The 25,199-nt window shown below is 36.5% G+C and overlaps 1 protein-coding gene across 1 annotated transcript in view; it reads left to right on the top strand.

Annotated features, from left to right (window-relative positions):
* The first annotated feature begins 10,717 nt into the window (after positions 1 to 10,717).
* SBK3 (SH3 domain binding kinase family member 3) overlaps positions 10,718 to 25,199 on the top strand; it is a 35,102-nt gene continuing 20,620 nt past the window's right edge. The window contains exon 1 of the mRNA XM_039347276.1: positions 10,718 to 11,258. Within this exon, the coding sequence (XP_039203210.1) occupies positions 11,132 to 11,258 (127 nt within the window). The 5' untranslated portion in view covers positions 10,718 to 11,131. The remainder of the gene's footprint in view (positions 11,259 to 25,199) is intronic.

Below are 25,199 nucleotides of genomic sequence, written 5' to 3'. Positions count from 1 at the left end.
AAACAATAGTTTTATAAAAACATTTATATAATCCTAATACTTATCTCCCCTTTATGGATTACTGCCTTGTCGTGGTGAAGGGGCTTGTGTAACTCAACGAAGCTATAAGCTATGCCGTGCAGGGCCACCCAAGATGGACAGGTCATAGCAGAGAGTTCTGACAAAATGTGATCCACTGGAGAAGGAAATGGCAAACCACTCCACTATCTTTGCCATGAAAACCCCATGGACAGTACTAAAAGGCAAAAAGATATGACGCTGGAAGATGAGCCCCTCAGGTCGGAATATGCTCTACTGGGGAAGAGCAGAGGGCTAGTATTAGTAGCGCCAGAAAGAATGAAGCGACTAGGCCAAAGCCGAAAGGACGCTCAGCTGTGGATATATCTGGTGGTGAAAGGAAAGTCCGATGCTGTAAAGACTTTTTCTCCATAGGAACCTGGAATGTAAGATCCATGAATCAAGGCAAGCTAGACGTAGTCAAAAAAGAGATGACAAGACTGAACATCGACATCTTAGGAATCAGCGAACTAAAATGGACAGGAATGGGTGAATTTAACTCAGATGACCATCAGGTATACTACTGTGGGCAAGAATCCCTCAGAAGAAATGGAGTAGCCTTCATAGTCAATAAAAGAATAGGAAAAGCAATACTGGGATACAATCCCCAAAATGACAGAATGATCTCAATTCGAATCCAAGGCAAACCATTCAATATCACAATAGTCCAAATCTATGCCCCAACCACTGGTGCTGAAGAGGATGAAATTGACCGGTTCTATGAAGCCCTACAGCACCTTATAGAATTAACACCCAAAAATGATGTCCTTATCATCATGGGGGATTGGAATGCTAAGGTAGGAAGCCAAAAGATAACCGGAATAACAGGCAAGTTTGGCCTTGGAGTACAAAATGAAGCAGGGCACAGGCTAATAGAATTTTGTCAAGAGAATACGATGGTCATAACAAACACTCTTTTCCAACAATCCAAGAGACGGCTCTACACATGGACATCACCAGATGGTCAACATAGAAATCAGATTGACTATGTGCTCTGCAGCCAAAGATGGAGAAGCTCTATACAGTCAGTAAAAACAAGACCAGGAGCTGACTGTGGCTCAGATCATGAGCTTCTCGTTGCAAAATTTAGGCTTAAATTGAAAAAAGTAGGGAAAAGCACTAGGCCACTCAGGTATGAACTAAATCATATTCCTGATGAATATACAGTAGAGGTGACAAATAGATTTAAGGAATTAGATCTGATAGACAGAGTGCCTGAAGAACTATGGATGGAAGTTCGCAACATTGTACAAGAGGTAGCAACTAAAACTATCCCAAAGAAAAAGAAATGCAAGAAAGCAAAATGGCTGTCTGAGGAAGCTTTGCAAATAGCTGAGGAAAGAAGGGAAGCAAAAGGCAAAGGAGAAAGAGAAAGATACACCCAATTGAATGCAGAATTCCAGAGAGTAGCTAGAAGAGATAAGAATGCCTTCTTAAATGAACAGTGCAAAGAAATAGAAGAAAATAACAGAATAGGGAGGACCAGAGATCTCTTCAAGAAAATTGGAGATATGAAGGGAACGTTTCATGCAAAGATGGGCATGATAAAGGACCAAAATGGCAGGGACCTAACAGAGGCAGAAGAGATTAAGAAGAGATGGCAAAACTACACAGAAGAACTATACAAGAATGAGCTCAACGTCCCAGATAACCACAATGAGATGGTCACTGACCTTGAACCAGACATCCTAGAATGTGAAGTGAAATGGGCCTTAGAAAATCTGAGCAACAACAAAGCTAGTGGAGGTGACAGTATTCCAGCTGAGCTATTCAAAATCTTAAAAGACGATGCAGTAAAAGTGCTACGCTCAATTTGCCAGCAAATTTGGAAAACTCAACAGTGGCCACAGGATTGGAAAAGGTCAGTTTACATTCCAATTCCAAAGAAAGGCAATGCCAAAGAATGTTCAAACTATCGCACCATTGCACTCATTTCACATGCTAGTAAAGTTATGCTTAAAATCCTACAAGCTAGACTCCAGCAGTATGTAGATCGAGAACTACCAGAAGTACAGGCAGGATTTCGAAGAGGCAAGGAACTAGAGATCAAATTGCCAACATACGCTGGATCATGGAGAAAGCTAGGGAGTTCCAGAAAAACATCTGCTTCATTGACTATGCTAAAGCCTTTGATTGTGTGGATCACAACAAATTGTGGCAAGTTCTTAAAGAGATGGGAATACCAGATCATCTTATTTGTTTCTTGAGAAACCTATATGCGGGTCAAGAAGCAACAGTGAGAACCGAACACGGAACCACTGATTGGTTCAAAATTGGAAAAGGAGTCTGGCAAGGCTGTATACTGTCGTCCTGCCTATTTAACTTATATGCAGAGCACATCATGAGAAAGGCAGGGCTAGATGAATCAAAAGTTGGAATTAAGATTGCCGGGAGAAATATCAACAACCTAAGATATGCAGATGATACCACTCTAATGGCAGAAAGTGAAGAGGAACTAAAGAGCCTCTTGATGCGGGTGAAGAAGGAGAGTGCAAAAGTTGGCTTGAAACTCAACATTAAGAAAACCAAAATCATGGCATCCGGCCCTCTCAATTCCTGGCAAATAGATGGGGAAGAAATGGAGGTAGTGACAGATTTTATTTTTCTGGGCTCCAAGATCACCTCAGATGGGGACTGCAGCCAAGAAATTAAAAGACGCTTGCTCCTGGGGAGGAAAGCTATGGCAAATCTAGACAGCATACTAAAAAGCAGAGACATCACCCTGCCAACAAAAGTGCGTATAGTCCAGGCCATGGTTTTCCCAGTTGCAATGTATGGCTGTGAAAGTTGGACCATAAGAAAGGCTGAGCGCCAAAGAATTGAGGCCTTTGAACTATGGTGCTGGAGAAGACTCCTGCGAGTCCCTTGGACTGCAAGGCGTTCAAACCGGTCAGTCCTAGAAGAGATCAACCCCGACTGCTCTTTAGAAGGCCAGATCCTGAAGTTGAAACTCAAATACTTTGGCCACCTAATGAGAAGGAAGGACTCACTGGAGAAGGGCCTAATGCAGGGAAAGATTGAGGGCAATAGAAGAAGGGGACGACAGAGAATGAGATGGCTGAATGGAGTCACTGAAGCAGTAGGTGTGAACTTAAATGGACTCCAGAAGATGGTAGAGGACAGGAAGTCCTGGAGGAACGTTGTCCATGGGGTCGCGATGGGTCGGACACGACTTCATAATTAACAACAACAATACTTATCTATAAAATCTGCAAGAAATCAATAAGCAAATACTTTAGATGAGTAAAGGAAGAGATTTCATAGTTATAGAAAAAAAAATAACATTTAGAAAAGTTAGATTATCAAGAGTTCAAATTAGAATTATATTAGCATAGTCTTAGCAATAATAGGATAAGCAACAAGGAAGTCCCTTTACACACCTATTTTCTTTCTTGTAAACTCAAGAACAAGGAAAAAAATGAATCTACTTCAGTTATTTGGCAAGATATGTGTGAAATAATACATTTATGCATGTAGAAATAATTGTTAATTTTTATACAAAGTAGAGTTATTTGCAGTATTAACAGCAACGATGTAGAATTTTCATACATAAGAGTAAAGAGAAAAAGCATCACATTTTTTTTAAAGTATCAAAGGCATGGAAAACTACATATAAGGTGGAAAACAGAAATAAATCTATTTTTCAGATCCCTAATAGGGCAGCAATGGGGAAAGAAAATTCAAGAGGAATAAACAATGAAATCAGTAAGAAATGGAGAAAAAAAATCCTTCCCATTCATATCAGTTAAGGAAGTTGGTACTGACAGTAGTCAAAAATTACAGTGATGCAAAGTGGACATTTCTCAAACAGACTCACTCATCTTGAATTTTTATTTTATCAATATAACCATGTAGACAATGTATTTAACAGAGTGAAAGTAACTAACAAAGCTAAGTTAGCTTTCTAGGTACTGCCATAAACAAACAAAAAAAAGAATTGATTTAATGTTTAAAAAGAACAAAATAATTAATCGTAGGCAAGTTTCAACAGAACAGAAAAGTCTCAATGTGTATGATCATCAAGAAGAAATGAGAAGCAATAATTTAGAAAGTAAAAGTTTGACAGAATTTACTGAAGGTATCATCATAGCCTTCCTTACACTAAACGCTTCATTTCACCAAATGCTGCATTAAAAAGATTGCCTCAATGTTGCTTATTGCAACAAAAGTGTGAGAAAACTGCTAGTTATTGGGCTGACATAATGATCACCATCTCTTTAGTAATCTCATTTAATATTTAATGCCTCAAAATTTCCAACCTTTTCGCTCTTTCAAGTATTTTCTAAATATTAACCTCATTCTTTACATGAAAAAATAATTTCAGAATTATACTAGGACATGAAATAAGTTTATTTCAAATACTGAGAACTGTGTTACATTATCACATATAATAATTTATTTCACCTTTATCTGTAATCATACTCAGGTTTCATACATTATGTTGGGTTTCCTTGGATTTCTGTAATCTGCAAATATTTAGGGTGTTCAAAATACAAAATTAAAACAACAGACAAATACGGACACTCCCTTCTACTCCTGGTCCTCCTTGTTAGTGTTCCAAAGTTACTCGGAGTTGGATCTGCTTGTACATAAATGAAAGACCACCAGAGAATTCCAGGGTTTAAGTGGAAACCCCCCAAAATTCCCACAATAAACAATGACAAACAAGCATTTCAACGTAGGGATCAGGAAATTAGCTTAACTAAGGGCTTCCTTATTTTTTTTAAAGTCTTCTTCAACTAAAAAAAAATTAATTTTTAAGTGTTATAAGTATTCTGTACTTAATTCTTTTATACTTTTTGAGGTCAGCAATTAACAAAAGACTTTTGGAATTTAAATAATATAGAGGAAGATTTAAAATCAGAATTATAATAAAAATATAACATAATGACTACAGTACAATAATAAAAATCTTTATTTGAAAATAGAGAATATTGAATAATTTAAAGAAGAGTAAAATCCACTAAGTAAAAAATAATGCCTTATGTTTATATATACTGTGTTTCCCTGAAAATAAGACTGGGTAATAATTTTTTTTTTGTCTCCAAAAGAGGCATCAAGTCTTATTTTCGGGGAGTGTCTTTTCCATGGTTTCACCTCACGATGGCGACACTGACAGCCCCACCCACTGGCCCACTTCTGCTGCTGAAGGAAATGCCTCTGCAGCTGAGCATGGAACTCCAAATTGATGTGGGCAGCACACCCCAGCCTGCATTTTACCATTACAGGCCTTCCAGAAAGGCCTCTGCAGCCAAGAACTTAGCAATGGATTGAATCTGTAGCTTGGTTCTTGGCTGCAGAAGCCTTTCCTGAAGGCCTTTGATGATGAAATGCAGGCCGGGGGTGGGGGGAGGCGCTGCAGAAGTGGGCTGGCAAGGTGAGGCAGGTGATGATTCATGGGAGGCCTGGCTGCAAAGATAAGCAGGGGCAGTTCCACCCTCCCATCCCTGTACTAGCTTGATTTTTAGATGTGCGTCTGTCCCAAAACTAGGGCTTATTTTTGAGGTAGGTCTTATATTAAGCCTATTTCAAAAAATCAAGCTAGGGCTTATTTTCAGGGTAGGTCTTACTTTCAGGGAGACACACACACACGTGTGTGTGTGTGTGTGTGCGTGTGTGTGCGCGTTCCTTTTATTTTCTCTGGATTTACATTTTGTGCTAAGCTATATTGTGATTTATTTGATTTTGGCTTAGCATGATATATGAATTCTACAATTGCAGTTTATGAATAGTGATTTATACCTCAGTGTTTATGAAATATATCACTAGTTATTCAATAGCTGTGGCTTAATTTAATGTTCTGACCTAGTCAATTCTATTCCTTGTATCTTATTTTTGGGGTATCCATAGGCATAAATGCTTGGCTGTTGGCCCCATATTTTTCGGCATAGTAAACTCATATACTATGAAGTTCTTGAAGTTCTTTCTCAGTTTTTCTAGATAAAGCTATGCTATCCCACAAAGAACTCATTTGATATTTGGAGAACACTCGAATTTACTTGCCCTGTAATCACTATTTTCATTGAAGTCAAAATATCAGTTCTGAAGCATTATTATGATATAATAATAAATTCTTTTTTCTTTACTTGATAATCATGGCAACTTGTTTCCCAAAGTTCTCATTTGTGAATTCTGAACTCAAATATTTCCTTCATTTTTAAATATTTGTTCAATATTATTCAGAAATTTTAACAATCTTGTCAGTGGAATATAGCACCTCATTTTCTTTGCCATTTGCACATGATTTTATTTCAAAACTGGGTTTTTCATTTTGTAAAACTCACATTTAATTCAAGTCAAACTGCAAAAATGCTGTTAGGAAAAATGCTTGTGAATTGACAGATACAAATAAGTCACTTATTTTCGCTACACTATTAAATTCTATTACTATTCCATAGAAAATTTTTCCACCAGTTCAACCTGAAAGAAAAAAACAAAACAAAATTATTTTTAATATAATTAAACAATGCTAGTTCAATAACCTTAGTTCATAAGCTTTTTAGATAATAATAACAACAGCATCAAATAGCAACTCTACATATCCCAGAACTTTGGAAAGGATTTGATAGGTAAAAAAAAAAATCTAGTCCAAACATCTGGCTGACTATGTGATGAACTACAATCAAGATGCTCTATGAAAATAACATCAAAAATCTGGATGAAGATGATTACTACAAATACCTGGGCATCTTTCAAGCTGACAACATCAAACACACTGAAGTCATGAAGTTTAGAAGTGAGAGTGAAGAACTTAAAGTCCAAACTCAGTGGAGGAAATGTCACCAAGCCAATTAACACCTAGGCAATTCCAGCATTGGATACAAAATTACAAAGTAATAGAAAATGAAGAAGCTGCCACATAACACCCCAAGCTTAATAACTGTTGATAAGCAAGACACAACCATCTGGATGTTGCATGTGGCAGTATCTGGAGACAGGAGAAGAGAACTAGAGAAAATCACAAAATAAAAAGATCTGCAAATAGAGGTATATAGACCATGGCAAAAGAAAACACAGATAGTACCAATAATAAAAGGCATATTTGGTGCAATTCCAAAATAATTGGAGCACCACTGGAACACTTGATATGATAGCAATGTTTCAATATCTCAGGGGTTGCCATAAAGAAGAGGGAGTCAAGCTATTCCTCAAAGCACCTGAAGGCAGGGCAAGAAGCAATGGATGGAAACTAATCAGGTAGAGAAGCAACCTAGAACTAAGGAGAAATTTCCTGACTGTTAGAACAATTAATCAGTGGAACAATCTGCCTCCAGAAGTTGTGAATGCTCCAACACTGGAAGTTTGTAAGAAGAAAGTGGACAGTCATTTGTCTGAAATGGTATAGGGTTTCCTGCCTGAGCAGCAGGTTGGATTAGAAGACCTCCAAGGTTCCGTCCAACTCTTCTACTACTACTACTACTACTACTACTACTACTACTACTACTACTACTATTATTATTATTATTATTATTACCACCATTGGCATTAACAAAATCATCATTGCATGCTAAGTACAGACTTGAGTACAAAGCCTTTATCTGAAATATTTTATAAAAAAATAAACATTCCTGGATAAAATCAACTATTTTTTTAAAAAAAATAATGACAAACTGCTTATAGAATATTTATGGATTACAAACAAGATCAATCAATTTGAAAGATGGTTTATACTCAGAATTACATTTTACATTATTGCAAATCCTGAATTACTCTATAAATGCAACATTTTATTTTAGGAAGAAATAACTTTCTTTTAAAGAAGACTGTCCCCCCCCCCTTTTTTTTTTAACCTAGAAAGACTTGTGAATTGACACAGAAAAAGACAATTTGGTAAATCAAGTAATATGGCTCCATATCTATGCATATTTCCATTTTCCTTCAACTCAAAATATAGAAGGGATTGTGATTACTTAGATTCAATGTATTGGGGTCAAGTCACATTAGAGCTGACCCAGATCAACAAATAAAAAATATTGTCATATATGAGATATTCATTTCTATATTGACATAATGTTTTTCCATTTACCTATTTTACTCACATATAAATGACAGATGTATAAAAAAACCTGCATTCCAGCATAAGTTTCAGAATGTTGTTGTTGTTAATTGCGACCCATCGTGACCCCATGGACAACGTTCCTCCAGGTCTTCCTGTCATCTACCATCTTCTGGAGTCCATTTAAGTTCACACCTACTGTTACCCACTGTATAAAAAACATTCAGAGTTATTTCATTTAGAAATTTCCCTTGATAATAAAAGGAGCAATCATTGGTGTTTGGCCATGGTCCAAATACCCTAATCCAACATTCTTTCCCAAACAAGAATGACAAATTTAGATAGACCATTTCAAGCAAACCTTTTCCTTAGGTTTCCATTTAAAGGGAAGTAAATAAATGAAAACACGGAACAATGTCCTAGGATTAATGACTAGCAGAAGCCTTGGCTCTATACATGAACCAGGATGGAGGCTCGGTGGCACCGAACATACAGGAAACAAATTTACAATCACTATATATATATATATATATATATATATATATATATATATATATATATATATATATATATGTAGGTCTTTGGTTGTTCGGGTTTTCTCCCGCGTAAAATTGGAAGTGTCTTAGCGACGTTTCGACGAAGTCCCATTCGTCATCTTCAGGCTGGTGTTTTCAGCTTCGTGCTTCGAGCAGCAATGTTGCTCAAAGCATGAAGCTGAAAACACCAGCCTGAAGATGACGAATGGGACTTCGTCGAAACGTCGCCAAGACACTTCCAATTTTACGCGGGAGAAAACCCGAACAACCAAAGACCTACATACAAACACCCGCGAAAACCTCAGAAAACATATATATATATATATAGTAAATTCTTCCAAATTATTCTTATGAATGCCAAGTGTCCATAATATAATATAAACTTTTCACTTTAAAATGATTTAAAATTATCTTACTCAGTTACATGGGATAACTGAGTTTGACAGGTACAGATTCAATACTTCTCAGTGAATAGGAGTATTTGAGTGGCTCTTCTGGCAAAAAAAGGATCAGCATTTTCACATAATATAAATTTGTAAAGGTTTTCCTGAAGAAATAATGCAACATGCAGATACCTTCAGACCTGAATCATTGTTCTGACAACTTCTACTGCTTTCTTTTAAAAATTCTAACATTTAAATGTTACATAGACCAATCCTGTTGCAAAATGCAGCTTTACTTGGAACAGGTTATATCCTGCAACAGTACCTTTAACATTATTAAACAAATCTGCATATCCTAATTCCTTGAGAAGGACTCAATAGGTGGATAAAATGCCAGATCCAGTCTAAATGTCTGTCTGACATAATTTATTAAATTTATGTCAGAAAACAACAAAAATAATTTATTAAATTTATATGCAGCCTGACACCCAGAGACTTTGGCAATGGTGGGATTCAAATATGTGAACAACCGGTTCTCTGTGCGGAAGCCGCTTCCGGAAGTCCATTCTGGGCCTGAGCAACAAAAAAATAACTACTGGTTCTGCTGAAGTGATGTGAACTGGCTGAATCCCACCACTGGACTTTGGGCAGTTTACAATTGTTAAACATTTTAAAACCAAGAAAAATAGACAAAAATAGACAAAAACATCACGAGATGAAGAAACAATGGCAAAATAAATAAAATAGTTGCTATATAAATAATTCTTTTTATGATCCATAATTTTTAAATAGTGAATTGCTGCATTACCTCAGGAACTGAGGCAGGTATTATGATAAAATATTACAGGTAAACCTCATCTAACAACAGTAACTGGGAGTGGCAATTTCATAATTAAGAAAACTTTAGTGAAACTGCAATTGTGCTTACAATCTTACTTCAGCTGTCCTTTGCTTTACCAACGTGCAGTTGTAAATGCAAGGATTGGTTATATAACTACTTTCTCATCACTACCACAATTGTGAAAGGTCACTATGCAAGGCAGTCATTAAACAAGGACCATCTGTATATCCTTGTTACAGATCATAATCTTGATAAAGAAGTGGTGATGAGCCAAGTTTAGTTTAATTTTAAAAGAAAAGGGAGAATCCTGAGAATTGGTCCTAAGCAGTAATTATTATATCTACACACAGAAGCAAGATTCTGACTTAGTAACAGAAATATCATCTATAGCAGTAGCATCTCACAGCCATCCTTGATTTAACTTAAAAATGTTAAGGAGAGTTGGACATAGTTAATAGTTAGATGAGAGAGCAGGAAATCCTGAGCTGCAGATTATTCTGCCAAGTTGAAAAAATAACCTGGAAAAAGGCAATGTCAAACCACTTTCATGCCATGGCCAAGAAAACTAGATGGATGCATATGTGTAATTAGTCAGAAGTCTAACTTTACTAAAGAAAGTCCCCATGTTTTACATCAAATTCTCTCAGAAACACCTAATATTAATTCAGTGGATTCATCTGCAGCTTTACTTTACTTGGGTATTATTCATGGTTTTAGATATGATTTTTTTTTCACCTGAAAATAACTGCTTAGGAGAAGAAGTCATATGAACTTCCAAACTGTTTGTGTACTCTGAACTACAGTAGTAATTAACTCAGAAGTTAATGTGTACTACTCCAGTCTCTGAAATAGAATTAATATTGCTGTCCCTGAAAGTTTGTATTTCCTTTTATTACTGCATGGATCTGTTTCTCCATATCGAGGCATCCAGATTTCATCCCTCCATCTGAGTTCCCATCCTTTATGGGCTGAAGGCTTTAAAGGTATGCGATGCTTGACCTCCAACTGTGCAGAGGTGTAAGGCTTGGACTCAGCTCTGGCACTGTGCATTGTTGCTGTTATCTCACCACCCTCCTCTAGCCTTCCCAGCCTATCTTTGGATGCTTGCCCGGCTTGTGTCTGAGGCTGTGACACATGTTCCCTTCTCCTCACAGTGGAGAGATTATAACCAGCCAGGGCAGCCTCAGCTTTTTTAGGAGCAACCAGCAGACTGAGCAAAGAGAAAAATCCGAGAGAGAAAACCTATTTTACAATTGTTTACACATCCTGGAAATACAGCTTGGGTCTCAGCAAAAGTTCCAAGTCTGAACCAGGAACAATGACACCTGGACAGATGAATGCCATAGTACACGAGAAGCAAACAGCAACAGGAGAATGGTCTGCCGCTATGTTTCCACATGAGCCTTCCACTCCAGCACTGGCCCAGAAGTGCCTCCCAGATCAAGGTAAGGTCTGGGAGATCAGACATAAAGAAACCAGTCTCCCACTTTTTTCTTGTCTTTCTGCAGGACAAGTAGGATGCTTTTTAAATTTTATTAGCTAAAACCAACGCAAACATACAAATGCTTTAAATATGTAGTATTTTGCATTCAGCACAAATTTACTTTATGCACCTGAGCCAACTGCATATTCTTAAATTGATACTTGTCTGAATAATTTATTTCAAATGAAAGGTTTGGGTACTTAAGCAAAACATTTCCAGAATGTTTGCCATTTATGTTAAAATGCAACTGCTTCCTATTATCTCTGCAAGAAGGACCCATTTTGCAAAAAGATTCTATATTTGTTGTGACTGATCTGTTTTATTCTATAATGCATTTTCACCTGAGTAATAAATTATATGCAAACTGTTAAAAATTTTATACACATGAACATAGATGGATTCTACAACTCATTCAACAATTGCTACACAAATCTCCCAATGCATTTGGGAGATAATACTTTGGGGCATCCCTAAAGTAAGATTAAGCCATCTGTATAACCAATTTCATTGAACCACTGATTTCTCCATCATGTATACAGATATGTGTCACATCAGAATTGTTTGCTTCTACTGCATTTAATGGAATTTACTTTCAGTTAAAAGTATACAAGTTTTAAATTTTAGATGCACCAATTGCACATCTTTCTATCAATAAACATTGCAATTGTCAATTCACTGAAGTTCAGAATGTTATGCTAGTAATTTTTTTTTAAAAAAATCAGTGCATAATAACTACATTATGTGGTTAGGTGAATATTATGGTCTATGGAAAATTTAAAAACTCAACTCCTATCAACAAAGCATTATAAAATGTTATGAAAATTACATTGCACAATGACTGTGATTATTCATAATTTACATATTCCTAGTCCCTGAAATGCACCCAGGAATAACAAAATTCTTCAGAATTCATTAATTAGAGAATTTCAGTGTAAAATTATTTTTACTGATACTTGAGCCAAGAACCAAACACATTGATTTCCTCTAATTTATTGTACTTCTATTCTTCTCTTTCTTCCTGAATAGACTTTTCCTGAAACAAACAAATACACAAATAAATACTGGGAACATATAAAGGCCAGTATTATATGTAACATTTCATGAAAATAACAGAGAAAATATGCAAAATTCTTGTTAAACTGTATTTTATTTTATGAATACCTTAGTACAAAATGAAGGTTACAATTTCTTTTGATTCATTATTTCTTTGTAAAGTATTTTTATTGCACATCATCAGTAAAATCACCTACAGCAGACCAAGATGCAACACAATGCTTATTTTTACTTTTTCTAGTATATATTTTATATCATCTTTATTAAAGATTTTTGAAATGAAGACAAAACCAATAAAAACTAATATATGTAAGAAAAAAAGAAAAATAAAGAAATAAAAGAGAATGCTAAAATGCAAAAACAATAGAAAAAGAAAAGAAAAGAGAAAAAACATACAGTACAAAGTAGCTTCCATTCTTCTTTATAGCAATTACAGGAACAACTATAAATTTACCTCTTATGCTATAGTTAAACTATAGCTCTCTTCTTTATATAACTTATCTTGTCTAACCATCAAAACCATAAATCATTTCCTGTTTTTCTGTTTTTCAAGAAAAAAAGTCTATAAGAGAGTTCCAGTTAGCAATAAATGTAGATAACTGTTTTTTTTTTCTGATCAAAGAAGTAACTGTTTTTTCTGATCAAAGAAGTTTAGCAAGTTCATCAATCATTAGTCCATCGTTGGTAGTTGCTGAACCTTTCTATCTTTGGGCATACAACACTCTTGCTGCAGTTGTCATGTACAAAAACAAAGTTTCATAACTTTTTTGAAATGTTTGTCCAATAATCCAAAAAGAAAAAGTATGGGTTTCAATCTTCTGAATCAATGTATACATTTTAAAAAGCCAACACAATGCTAGGCTGCATTAACTGAGGGATAGAATCAAGATCACGTGAAGTATTAATACCACTCTACAATGCCTTGGTAAGGCCACACTTGGAATACTGCATCCAGCTTTGGTCACCACTATGTAAAAAAGATGCTGAGACTCTAGAAAGAGTACAGAGAAGAGCAACAAAGATGATTAGGGGACTGGAGATTAAAACATATAAGGAATGGTTGTTGAAATTGGGTATGTCTAGTTTAACGAAGAGAAGGACGAGGGGAGACATGATAGCAGTGTTCCAATATCTCAGGGGCTGCCACAAAGAAGAGGAGTCAAGCTATTTTCCAAGGCGCCTGAAGGCAGGACAAGAAGCAACGGATGGAAACTAATCAAGTAGAGAAGCAACCTAGAACTAAGGAGAAACTTCCTGACAATTAGAACAATTAACCAGTGGAATGACCTGCCTCCAGAAGTAGTGAATGCTCCAACACTGGAAGTTTTTAAGAAGAGACCGGACAGCCATTTGTCTGAAATGGTATAGGGTTTCCTGCCTGAGCAGGGGGTTGGACTAGATGACCTCCAAGGTCCCTTCCAACATCATCATCATCGCTGTTGTTGTTGTTATTATTATTATTATTATTATTATTACTATTATTATATGCACTACAAGTATTATGCTACCCAAATCTCAGGTCATGTCCTTCTAATTCCAAAGTGTTCTGTTCCTCAGAAGCATCCACTCTTTCATCTAAACCTAAATAGCAAACTTCAAAATACAGTTTTAAATCAGGTAAACTCAGTACTACTTTTTGCATCTTGTAACACCTTATATCTAACTCATGTTTTTTCACTTGTACATACATTTAGATATAACTTCTGCCATTTTTAAAATGGTACATGAATTGCCAAATGAATTATTGTCAGAAAAAAAAATTCTAGGCAAGACCCTCATTTTTATCACATACTACAGTCAGCCAAATGCGCACACTGGATTTGGCATTTTTGTCTGTCTGCTGAATACTTCTGAAGGACCTGGAATATTATTAAATTTATTTGCCACCCATCTGGTCATAAGGCAACTGTTTTTTTAACGTATCTTTTTTAACTTCAGTCCATGTCTTAACATATTTGAAATTTTATATTTATACTATGTCTTAATAAAGTTATTGTGAAATAATATGCAGTTCATATTTATTATGGTGACATTCAGATAATTTACCTTCTTTGCAATCTTAAAATCCATTTTACTTATCAGTTGTGTTTGATTTTCTATTTTTGTTAACGTCTTTGTCTTTTGTTTATTAAACTTAAAGCCTGCTAATACTTTTAATTTGTCCATTAATAAATTGGCTTTAGTATGGTGCCTGTTCCACATTCAGTGAACAGATAAGGTTCCATCCAAATCTTATCTAACTGAACATTAATTTTAAGGATGATAATTTCAGGAAAATATAAAATAACAGCTATGTGAATGAAATAGCCTGATGTACTATTCAATAGGTTTGATTTTTTTAGTACTTTATAATTTAAAAATTATAAAGGCCAGTTCACATAAAAATTGGGCTCTTGACAAACCCAAGGAAAGAGGGACCATATTGCAGAGACAGGCAGCTCAACATAAAAGTGGGGATGAGAAGCTTGGTGAAAGCTCGGTGGAGATGTTTTTGTTGCAAGAATATCAATATCTTATTCTTCCAGGATTGTGCTGGTGGAACACAAGGAGTTGGGAAGAGCAAAGCAAATTAACATGATTAACTGAAGGTCCTTTGCTTGAAAAAGTAGATTTTATATTTTATCACTTAGTGAATTTCTGCAAGAAAATTCCATGCAGCATTTAATCATCAGATCTTACTGTATACAATTACTAAATATTCTTATTTATATATTTATAGCATGAGCTTCTTCCTTAAGAATTCAAGGCTGCATTCATAATTCCTTTCTTTAACTTTATAACCATATTATAAGATAGATTAGACTGAAAAAGAGTGATGGTACACAAGTTATTCAGTGAACTTCACAGTTGTGCATAGATTAATACCCAGAGCTCTCATTATTGAACACATCTAATCCTACTTGAGAATTAACTATGACTTTCTGATCATAGTCATACTTATTTTGAGGCATGAGCAAAGCCCATGGTCTGTGTAGGATTGTAATTTTCCTATCTCCACAGAAGTTCAGCCACAGGAGACAAAAACAGGGGCAGGGAGAGATCATTTTGTTTTGTTTTTAACAAAAACCTCATCTGGGAAATCAAAACAAACAAGAATCAAACCTGAGCATCACTATCCATCATTAAGAGCAAAAAAGAGGGGGGGAAAGGAAAATTTTGTTGTTATAGTATGCTGACAAAGCTAAAAAGATAATTGGGACCAGAAATGGATTAGATATATTCACAGAAGATCTATCTATCAACACCTCCTAGCGATAGTGTAATACAGAGATTAAAATGGTACTTTAGCCTGCAACAGCTGAGAACTGAGAGGGAACAATAGTAGAATGAGAAACTATAGCGGAAAAGGTGATATGTTTATCTTGGAATTGGTACGTGAGGAAAAATGCTTAAGCCATCTTTCATGTCACAAAAATATCTTGTTCCAGCTTAAGTGAGTGGAAAAGAACACATGTAAAAGCTGATAGTTGTTTAGTTGACTTATGTCTCTTAATACAATGCGCAGGATTTATGTTAAGTGAATTTCTGATAGCAGATTCAAATAAGCCTTTTTCTGTTACCTGAGCCAAAAGCAAGATAAATAGGCTCTGCTTTTACATCATATTTAACTAAGGGGTGTGTGTGAAGGTTTTGTTCTAGACAAAATGTATCCAGTTAAATAACTCTTAGTCTATAAAGATTTAATGTTATGTTTACCCAATTGTAAGAATTTTCCTGTGTTGAACAAAATTTCTGGAGAAAAGGCTATGCAAATCAGAAAACATGTATGAGAAAGGCAATTACAATTCTCCCTCTTAAAAATTTCTATTGTTTTTGCAATTTTATTTCCCTGCATTGTGTCTTCATTTATTTATATATTTAGGACCAGGGCTTTTTTTTAATAGAACACACTGAAATGGGGTTCCGACACTTTTTTTTGACGGACTTTCCAGAGTCACGTTCTTTTCCTATTGTTGCCCTTCCTATCCTTGTTTGCTTTTGAAAATGCTCTCCTGGTGGTATGGTATGAGCAGGGTCCCCTCCGCCACTGTCTGCCTCCTCTAGGAGGAGCCATGAGGCACCAGAGCATCACAGCTAGAGTGTGGCTTGATTGGCTGGGTCAGACCATGTGGTGTGTAAGCCGATGGTGGTGGTGGGAGACCCATAAACATGGAGGCCATCTTTCACAAGAGTGTGAGTGAGCCTTTTGCCTTTCCTTACAGAAGATGGGATGTGAGGTTAAAAAGAGGTGAAGTGAGAGATAGAAGATGTCTGGTGTGGAAGCTTGCTTGACAGCAAAACTTTGCTGTTTTGGTTCCTTGGGTAGTTCAAAGGCTGGGATGTCTACAAAAATCTCTTTTTAGTCTTTTATACTTTATATTCAAACTGCAGAGGGGAAGAATAAGAATAAAGCCAATGTCTTGTGATTTGGAGGTATTGTTATTAATAATAATATATATTAATTATGTATTGGTCAGATGTAAAGGTAGACCTACAGTATGAAGTTTAATCAGATCTATTTATTAAATTGGGTTTCACTTAAAGGTAAATTAAAAGTAATCTGTTCACTGACAAAGTTTCAACTTTAGTTTGTTTCAAATCAATATCCAAATGTAAATTTTTCCACCTTGTTTGACAACTTCTTAAAAATAATTCAATCTTTTACAAGCAACCAAATTTTGTTTTATTGGGCCAATTTCATTCCACATAGAAAGCTGACATTTCCACTCATTAAACTAAATGGGTATGCCAGTGGTAAATATCCCAAAAGATTAATAAAATGCTTTCTTGTCATTTAAAGCCACACAGTGCATAGTAACATTAATAGTATTAACTTACCTTGAACAAAATCCTAGTCTTTTAGTTACACTAAAAATTGAAGGGTTTTTTTTTTTCAACTACAAAGGTAAACCTTGTAGGAGTAGGCAAGACGGGTTGTATGATGTGTGTGAGTACTGGCACCTTTTTTTTTTTTTTAAAGTACTGTTTAGGACAGTTATATTTAGTGAAGTGAAAAATAAGACTTATTCATTGCCTTATTTACAGTAACATGGGCATTATTAAATATATTTGATTTTCTTTTTTTTTTGCACTGAAATTGTTCAAAGGAAAAATGTATTTATATCCTGTCTTTATTATTTTTTTTATAAATAAGTCAATGGACATACCCAATATTCTTTCTTTCTCCTATTTTCCTCACAACAACAATCCTGTAACATGGGTTGGGTTGAGAGAAAGGGATTGACCCAAATTCATGTCTAAGACAGGACTAGAATTCAAAAATCATCGTGAACTGATTTCTAGCCTGGCTCCTTAACCATAACACCAATTCTAGCTAGTTGTAAAGATATTATTTGAAAAAGGGAGATTAGCATACAAACTTCTGTCTACTTTTTCTGTACATATTGTAAGAAAGAGCTAACCCTATTCCTCTTGTATTAGGGTATCTGTCCAGTTTGAGGCTGTCATGTATGCCTGTGTCTGTGTGGTTGTTTTATACCACTTTATTCAGTTTAACTTTCACTGATCAATAAGATTAGAATTATAATGCTTTTGTGATCTAAAAATGTTTTAAGAAATATTAATGTGGTATTGCAGCTTACGCAGGACATACCATTGAGTCACAGTAATAAATACAGCAGTTGAAGAAATTGTAAATATATTAAGTAACCAGATCTGGGCTGCAAAAGTCTGGATGACATCAGAAAGCTTTAGGTATCTCTTTGCTGTCATCTAGAAGTCATCTAGATATTTTCAGTCCAGATCTAGGGAAACCAAGTTTCCTAATCCCCTGAATTTAAATTGTTCCTCATGCTGGAGAGAGCTTGCAAACTCCAGATTAAGCCCAAATAAATTTAATAAAATAATAATAATCAGTTCTAATGATTGGAACATCATGCAGTTTTCTTGATGCACCTGCTGGACACTGTAGTGAGGGGCATTGCTATCCTACACAGTTGTTTACAAATTAACTGGGCAAGTGGTTTTGACCTCCAAGTGATCTAAACACTGTTTCTATATTTTTGAGAGCTGGGCCCCCTAAGTGTGAGATTTTGTCTCAGCAGGAGTTCTAGTATCATTGCTCAGGAGCAAACAGCGCATCCAATGCCACATCAGCATTTTTTTTCACAAAGAAAAAGTGAACCTACCTCTCAATTTGGAGTGCAAACAACCCTTTTCCACCTCCCTTGGTGTCTGCTTAATACTGATACCAATGGTCCACAGATTTCTACCTAAACACAGGTTTCTTGCAGAGAAAATGCCAAGCCAAGCTACATTCTAAAACTAGAGGTGCTATGTAAGTAAGCTGGCCTGGAAACCAAACTCTGTACTCTGAAAAGTCTTCTTACTTTCACAGATGTAAATGGACCAGTTAAGGTTACTTAGAGGAGAAAAAAGATAACCAATCAGCAAATGCTCAAACTTCTCTTTCTCAGATTCTCTCTCTTCAATTTTAATCTGATACATAGATTTAAACTCTGATTTCACAGAGTTTAAGTTAATGTCTATGTTTTTATATAATCAAAACAACTTTGAGAGCTGGGTTTAAGTGAAAGACACTGATAAGATTAGTAGCAATTCTGCGAGATGAATAAATACTGAATATCTGTAGCTCATAACTATATGAGCTACAGTGAACCATATAGGTTCGGTATAATTGTTTACAGTGCAACATTTGATGCGACTTTATATTTCTGTGACAAGGGTTTTGCTTGAAATTTTCAGTGCAGAATTTTGGTGACATATTGAGAGGTAATATTATTTTAAGGTAAGTCTAATTAAGATGATATATTCATTGTAATTCTGGACACAGACTTTTCTCCTTTAGACTAATTTCAGAAATAAAGTAGTTCCAATCTGAAGAAAAATTATACTTGTACTGCATAATTACATCTACATATCTTTCAGACATTTTTCTGCAATTAAAAAAGAGAGAGCAAAAAATAAATATGGCTAGGAGGATGGATAGAAGAAAGGAAGGGAGGAAGGAAGGAAGGAAGGAAGGAAGGAAGGAAGGAAGAAGGAAGGAAGGAAACCTGAAAAATGAAGATACACTTACATAGAAACCCATTGTCTATGGAGGTTCTCAGTCATCCAGGTTATAGTTAACACAAAGATGCTTTTTTACTAGGCAACTGGACTTTCTGGTTTTTCTCTGAAGATGTTTGAAGCTTCTTGGATGAGAAGCAAAACATCTTCAAAGAACAACAAGGAAGTCCAGTTGTCTCATGAAAAAGCATCTTTGGGATACAATTGTCAATAAGAAAGACAAAAAAGTCTGGATAGTGGACGTGGCAGTGCCTTGAGACAGCAGAATAGAAGAGAAAGAACTGGAGAAGATAACAAAATACAAAGACCTACAAACAGAAATAGAAAGACTGTGGCAAAAGCAAGCAAGGATAGTACCAATAGTCATAGGCTCCTTGGGTGCAATTCCAAAACAACTGGAGCACCAATTGAACACCATTGGCATTGACAAATTCGCTATTAGTCAATTGCAAAAGGCAGCCTTATTAGGAACTGCTTTCATCCTGCAACGATATCTGTAATACCATCAAACATCCACATCTGCCTATCCCAGGTCCTGGGTAAGGACTCGATAGGTAGACAAAATGCCAAATCCAGTCTGAACACCTGGCTGACTGTACGATTATTATTAATAATAATAATAATAATAATAATAATAATAATAACTTTATCTACCAAGGCAAATAGGTGGGCGTGGAATGCTACAAGTACATCAGATGGTTGAAGAAGAAAAAATGGCTTTGGAAGAATATCTGAAGAACAATGATGAAGATGCACTGAAATTAGTATATCACAAAGGCTTACTGACTATTGGAGAGACCAAACTGGCCTACAAGAAAGTTCAAATGAAGAACAGAATAGAGGCATGGAAGACAAAGCACTACATGGCCAATACGTGAAAAAAATAGTTGGGAAAGCAGATAATAATAAAACCTGGCAATGGCTAAGAGCAGGAAAATTGAAGAAAGAGACCGCGGGACTAATTCTGGCTGCACAAGACCAAGCCTTAAGGACAAATGCATACAAAGTCAAAATTGAGAAGACAGCACCAGACAGTAAGTGCCGCCTATGCAAAGAAGCTGAAGAAACAGTGGACCACTTGGTAAGCTGTTGCAAGAAGATTGCACAAACTGATTACAAGCAGCGGCATGACAAAGTAGCAACAATGGTGCATTGGAAGATCTGCAAAAAATATAATTTGCCTGTAAGCAAAAACTGGTGGGATCATAAAATAGAGAAAGTCATAGAAAATGATAAAATTAAACTGGTCTGGGACTTCAGAATTCAAACAGACAAGCACCTGCAACATAACACGCCAGACTTAACAATTGTCGATAAGAAAGACAAAAAAGTCTGCATAGTGGATGTGGCAGTGCCTGGAGACAGCAGAATAGACGAGAAAGAACTGGAGAAGATAACAAAATACAAAGACCTACAAATAGAAATAAAAAGACTGTGGCAAAAGCAAGCAAGGGTAGTACCAATAGTAATAGGCTCCTTGGGTGCAATCCAAAAACAACTGGAGCACCACTTGAACACCATTGGCATTGACAAATTCGCTATTAATCAATTGCAAAAGGCGGCCTTACTAGGAACTGCTTCCATCCTGCAACGATATCTGTAATACCATCAAACATCCACATCTGCCTATCCCAGGTCCTGGGTAAGAACTCGATAGGTAGACAAAATGCCAAATCCAGTCTGAACACCTGGCTGACTGTGCGATAATAATAATAATAATAATAATAATAATAATAATAATAATAATAATAATAATAATAATAAACCCCCAGTGAGGCACTACCTTGACGTGGTTGTGGGGCTTGTGTACTCTGAGGAAGATGAGAGCTATGCCAGAGGTTCAACCATACTGGACAGGTCTCATCAGAGGAGTCTGACAAAGAGTGTCTCTCCCATAAAAAATATGGTGAGACGTAAATTGCAGAATGCCATACCGGCTCGGACGTCGCCCGGGTTAACAAGGTCCGCACTAGATATTGGAGTTCCTGGATATCTGGTGAAAAATGGGTTACAGGACTCAGGACTGTTGGCTGAGCAACCAGGGCCAGCAGCTGCAGAACTACTGGAAGAAAAGGTGTTTACCCGTCGCAGATACACAGTGATGGAAAACAAAGAAATAATGATCTGTTACTACAGATCAAGTCCAACAAGAAGAGGATATCTAAAACGAATGCACCAGTTCTGGAAAGAACAACATCCAGAATCAGAAATAACAGAACAGAGACTAGCAGATCAACGCCGATTTATAACACGAAATAAAATATTCACAGAAACAGAATTGGACGAACTGCAAAGGTTTACCCAGGGCAAAGAAATCAAAGCCTTACCAGAAGTAATTCAGAATGTAGAGGCAAACCAGGGGGAGTTGGCAGTGAAAGAATCCAGTAGAGATATACAACTGTTCTCATTTGGAAACCAGGCGCCTATTCCTCAGGAAGAACAAAACCTTCTAACTAAAGAAATAAAAGAATTGAAACAAAGAATAACTGAGCATCTAGAACAGCACAAAAACAACAGAATAAGGCTGCCTGCATTGAAGCTTGTTTCAAAGAAACAGCTAGCACAAGCATTAAAAGATGCAAATACTGCAATAGCAAGTATAAGCACCAATTCACTGCAAGAAACAAACCAACTAATGTACAGCACAGCTGCAGTTATAACTGAATACCTGGGATGCAAAATCAACAAAGAAGAAAAACAAACAAACAGTGCACCACAAAAATGGAAGGTTAGACTAGAAAATAAGATCAGCAAGTTAAGATCACATGCAAGCAAGCTAGAACAGATGAAAGAAAAGAAGCTGAAGAACAAGAAGACCAAAGAATACCTAATCAAGAAATACCACTTAGAAACAAGGAAGATCAAGGAAGCACTGGAAATAATAAAGCAACAAATAACAGCTATAGCCAGGAAAATCAGTAGATATGAAGCTCGAATTGCAAACTATAGGCAAAACCTCCAATTTCAATCCAATCAGAAATGTTTCTACCAATCCATCAATGGAGAAACTACAAGGAATCAGTCAGTACCTGACAAGGAAGAAACAGTGCAGTTCTGGAAGCAGATATGGGATAACCCAAAGAAATACAACAAGGATGCGGCTTGGTTAAAAGAGGTGGATGCAAATAAAACAGAAGTTGAAATGAAAGAACTAGTAATAACAACAAAAATGGTAGAAAAAAGAGCAAAGAAAATCAAAAATTGGTCAGCACCAGGTGAAGATGAACTGCATGGGTTTTGGTTGAAACATCTAACTGTTATACACCCACTCATTGCCAAACAGTTCAACAATATACTACAAGGAGGAGAAATTGAAAAGTGGCTAACAACTGGGAAAACCTACCTAATAATGAAAAATCCAGCAAAAGGGGCAACACCAGGTAACTACAGGCCAATTACCTGCTTACCAACAACTTTCAAATTACTAACTGGTGTGGTAGCTGATGCAGTACAACAGCATCTAGTTGAAAACAATCTCTTTCCACCTGAGCAGAAAGGAAACCGCCCCAATAGCAGAGGAACAAAAGATCAACTCCTAATAGACAAAATGATCTTGGAAAACTGCAAGAGAAGGAAGACCAACCTGAATGTGGCATGGATTGACTACAAAAAGGCATTTGACTCTCTGCCACATGATTGGATAATAAAGTGCCTAGAAATAACAGGAGTCAGTAGAAACATCAGAAAATTTGTGCAAAGATCGATGGCACAATGGAAGACACAGTTGCAGATCAATGGTGAGAGGCTGGGAGAGGTTAATATCAAGAGAGGAATATTTCAAGGAGATTCATTATCACCATTACTATTTGTTATTGCACTGTTTCCTCTGTCAACAATACTGAATAACTCAGGACATGGCTATCAAACATCAAAAACATCTGCTAGACTATCCCACCTCCTCTACATGGATGATCTGAAGCTGTATGGAAAAACATCATCTGAAATAGAATCGCTGCTCAACACTGTCCGTATATATAGCCAAGATATTGTAATGGAGTTTGGCTTGGACAAATGTGCCACACTTACTATCAAACAAGGAAAAATAGTGAAAACTGAAGGAATCAAGATGCCCCACGAAAATAACATTAAGAGTCTGGATGAGGAAGAGTACTACAAATACTTGGGTATCCTTCAAGCTGACAACATCAATCACACTGAAGTCAAGAAAAAGATTAGAGGTGAATACATCAAGAGAGTGAAGAAGATCTTAAAGTCCAAACTCAATGGAGGAAATACCATAAGGGCAATCAACACCTGGGCAATCCCAGTCATTAGGTACACAGCTGGAATAGTGGACTGGACTCAAGCAGAACTAAAAGCAATGGATAGGCAGACCAGAAAAATAATGACAATGAATCATGCCCTTCATCCACGCAGTGACATTGATAGACTTTATCTACCAAGGCAAATAGGTGGGCGTGGAATGCTACAAGTACATCAGATGGTTGAAGAAGAAAAAATGGCTTTGGAAGAATATCTGAAGAACAATGATGAAGATGCACTGAAATTAGTATATCAGGAAGGTTTACTAACTACTGGAGAGACCAAACTGGCCTACAAGAAAGACCAAATGAAGAACAGAATAGAGGCATGGGAAGACAAAGCACTACATGGCCAATACATGAAAAAAATAGCTGGGAAAGCAGATAATAATAAAACCTGGCAATGGCTAAGAGCAGGAAAATTGAAGAAAGAGACCGAGGGACTAATTCTGGCTGCACAAGACCAAGCCTTAAGGACAAATGCATACAAAGTCAAAATTGAGAAGACAGCAACAGACAGTAAGTGCCGCCTATGCAAAGAAGCTGAAGAAACAGTGGACCACTTGGTAAGCTGTTGCAAGAAGATTGCACAGACTGATTACAAGCAGCGGCATGACAAAGTAGCAACAATGGTGCATTGGAAGATCTGCAAAAAATATCATTTGCCTGTAAGCAAAAACTGGTGGGATCATAAAATAGAGAAAGTCATAGAAAATGATAAAATTAAACTGCTCTGGGACTTCAGAATTCAAACAGACAAGCACCTGCAACATAACACCCCAGACTTAACAATTGTCGATAAGAAAGACAAAAAAGTCTGGATAGTGGACGTGGCAGTGCCTGGAGATAGCAGAATAGAAGAGAAAGAACTGGAGAAGATAACAAAATACAAAGACCTACAAATAGAAATAGAAAGACTGTGGCAAAAGCAAGCAAGGGTAGTACCAATAGTCATAGGCTCCTTGGGTGCAATCCCAAAACAACTGGAGCACCACTTGAACACCATTGGCATTGACAAATTCGCTATTAGTCAATTGCAAAAGGCGGCCTTACTAGGAACTGCTTCCATCCTGCGACGATATCTGTAATACCATCAAACATCCACATCTGCCTATCCCAGGTCCTGGGTAATGACTCGATAGGCAGACAAAATGCCAAATCCAGTCTGAACATCTGGCTGACTGTGCGATGATCCATAATAATAATAATAATAATAATAATAATAATAATAATAATAATAATAATAATAATAATAATAATAATAATAATAATAACCCCCAGTGAGGCACTACCTTGATGTGGTTGTAGGGCTTGTATACTCTGAGGAAGATGAGAGCTATGCCAGAGGCTCAACCATACTGGACAGGTCTCATCAGAGGAGTCAGACAAAGAGTGTCTCTCCCATAAAAAATATGGTGAGACGTAAATTTCAGAATGCCATACCGGCTCGGACGTCGCCCGGGTTAACAAGGTCCGCGCTAGATATTGGAGTTCCTGGATATCTGGTGAAAAATGGGTTACAGGACTCAGGACTGTTGGCTGAGCAACCAGCGCCAGCA

This window comes from Crotalus tigris, unplaced genomic scaffold (genome assembly GCF_016545835.1).
Source record: "Crotalus tigris isolate CLP2741 ecotype Arizona unplaced genomic scaffold, ASM1654583v1 scf7180000018058.1502924, whole genome shotgun sequence".
In the NCBI taxonomy this organism is placed as follows: Eukaryota; Metazoa; Chordata; class Lepidosauria; order Squamata; family Viperidae; genus Crotalus; species Crotalus tigris.
This window is presented reverse-complemented; position numbering and strand designations above follow the sequence as displayed.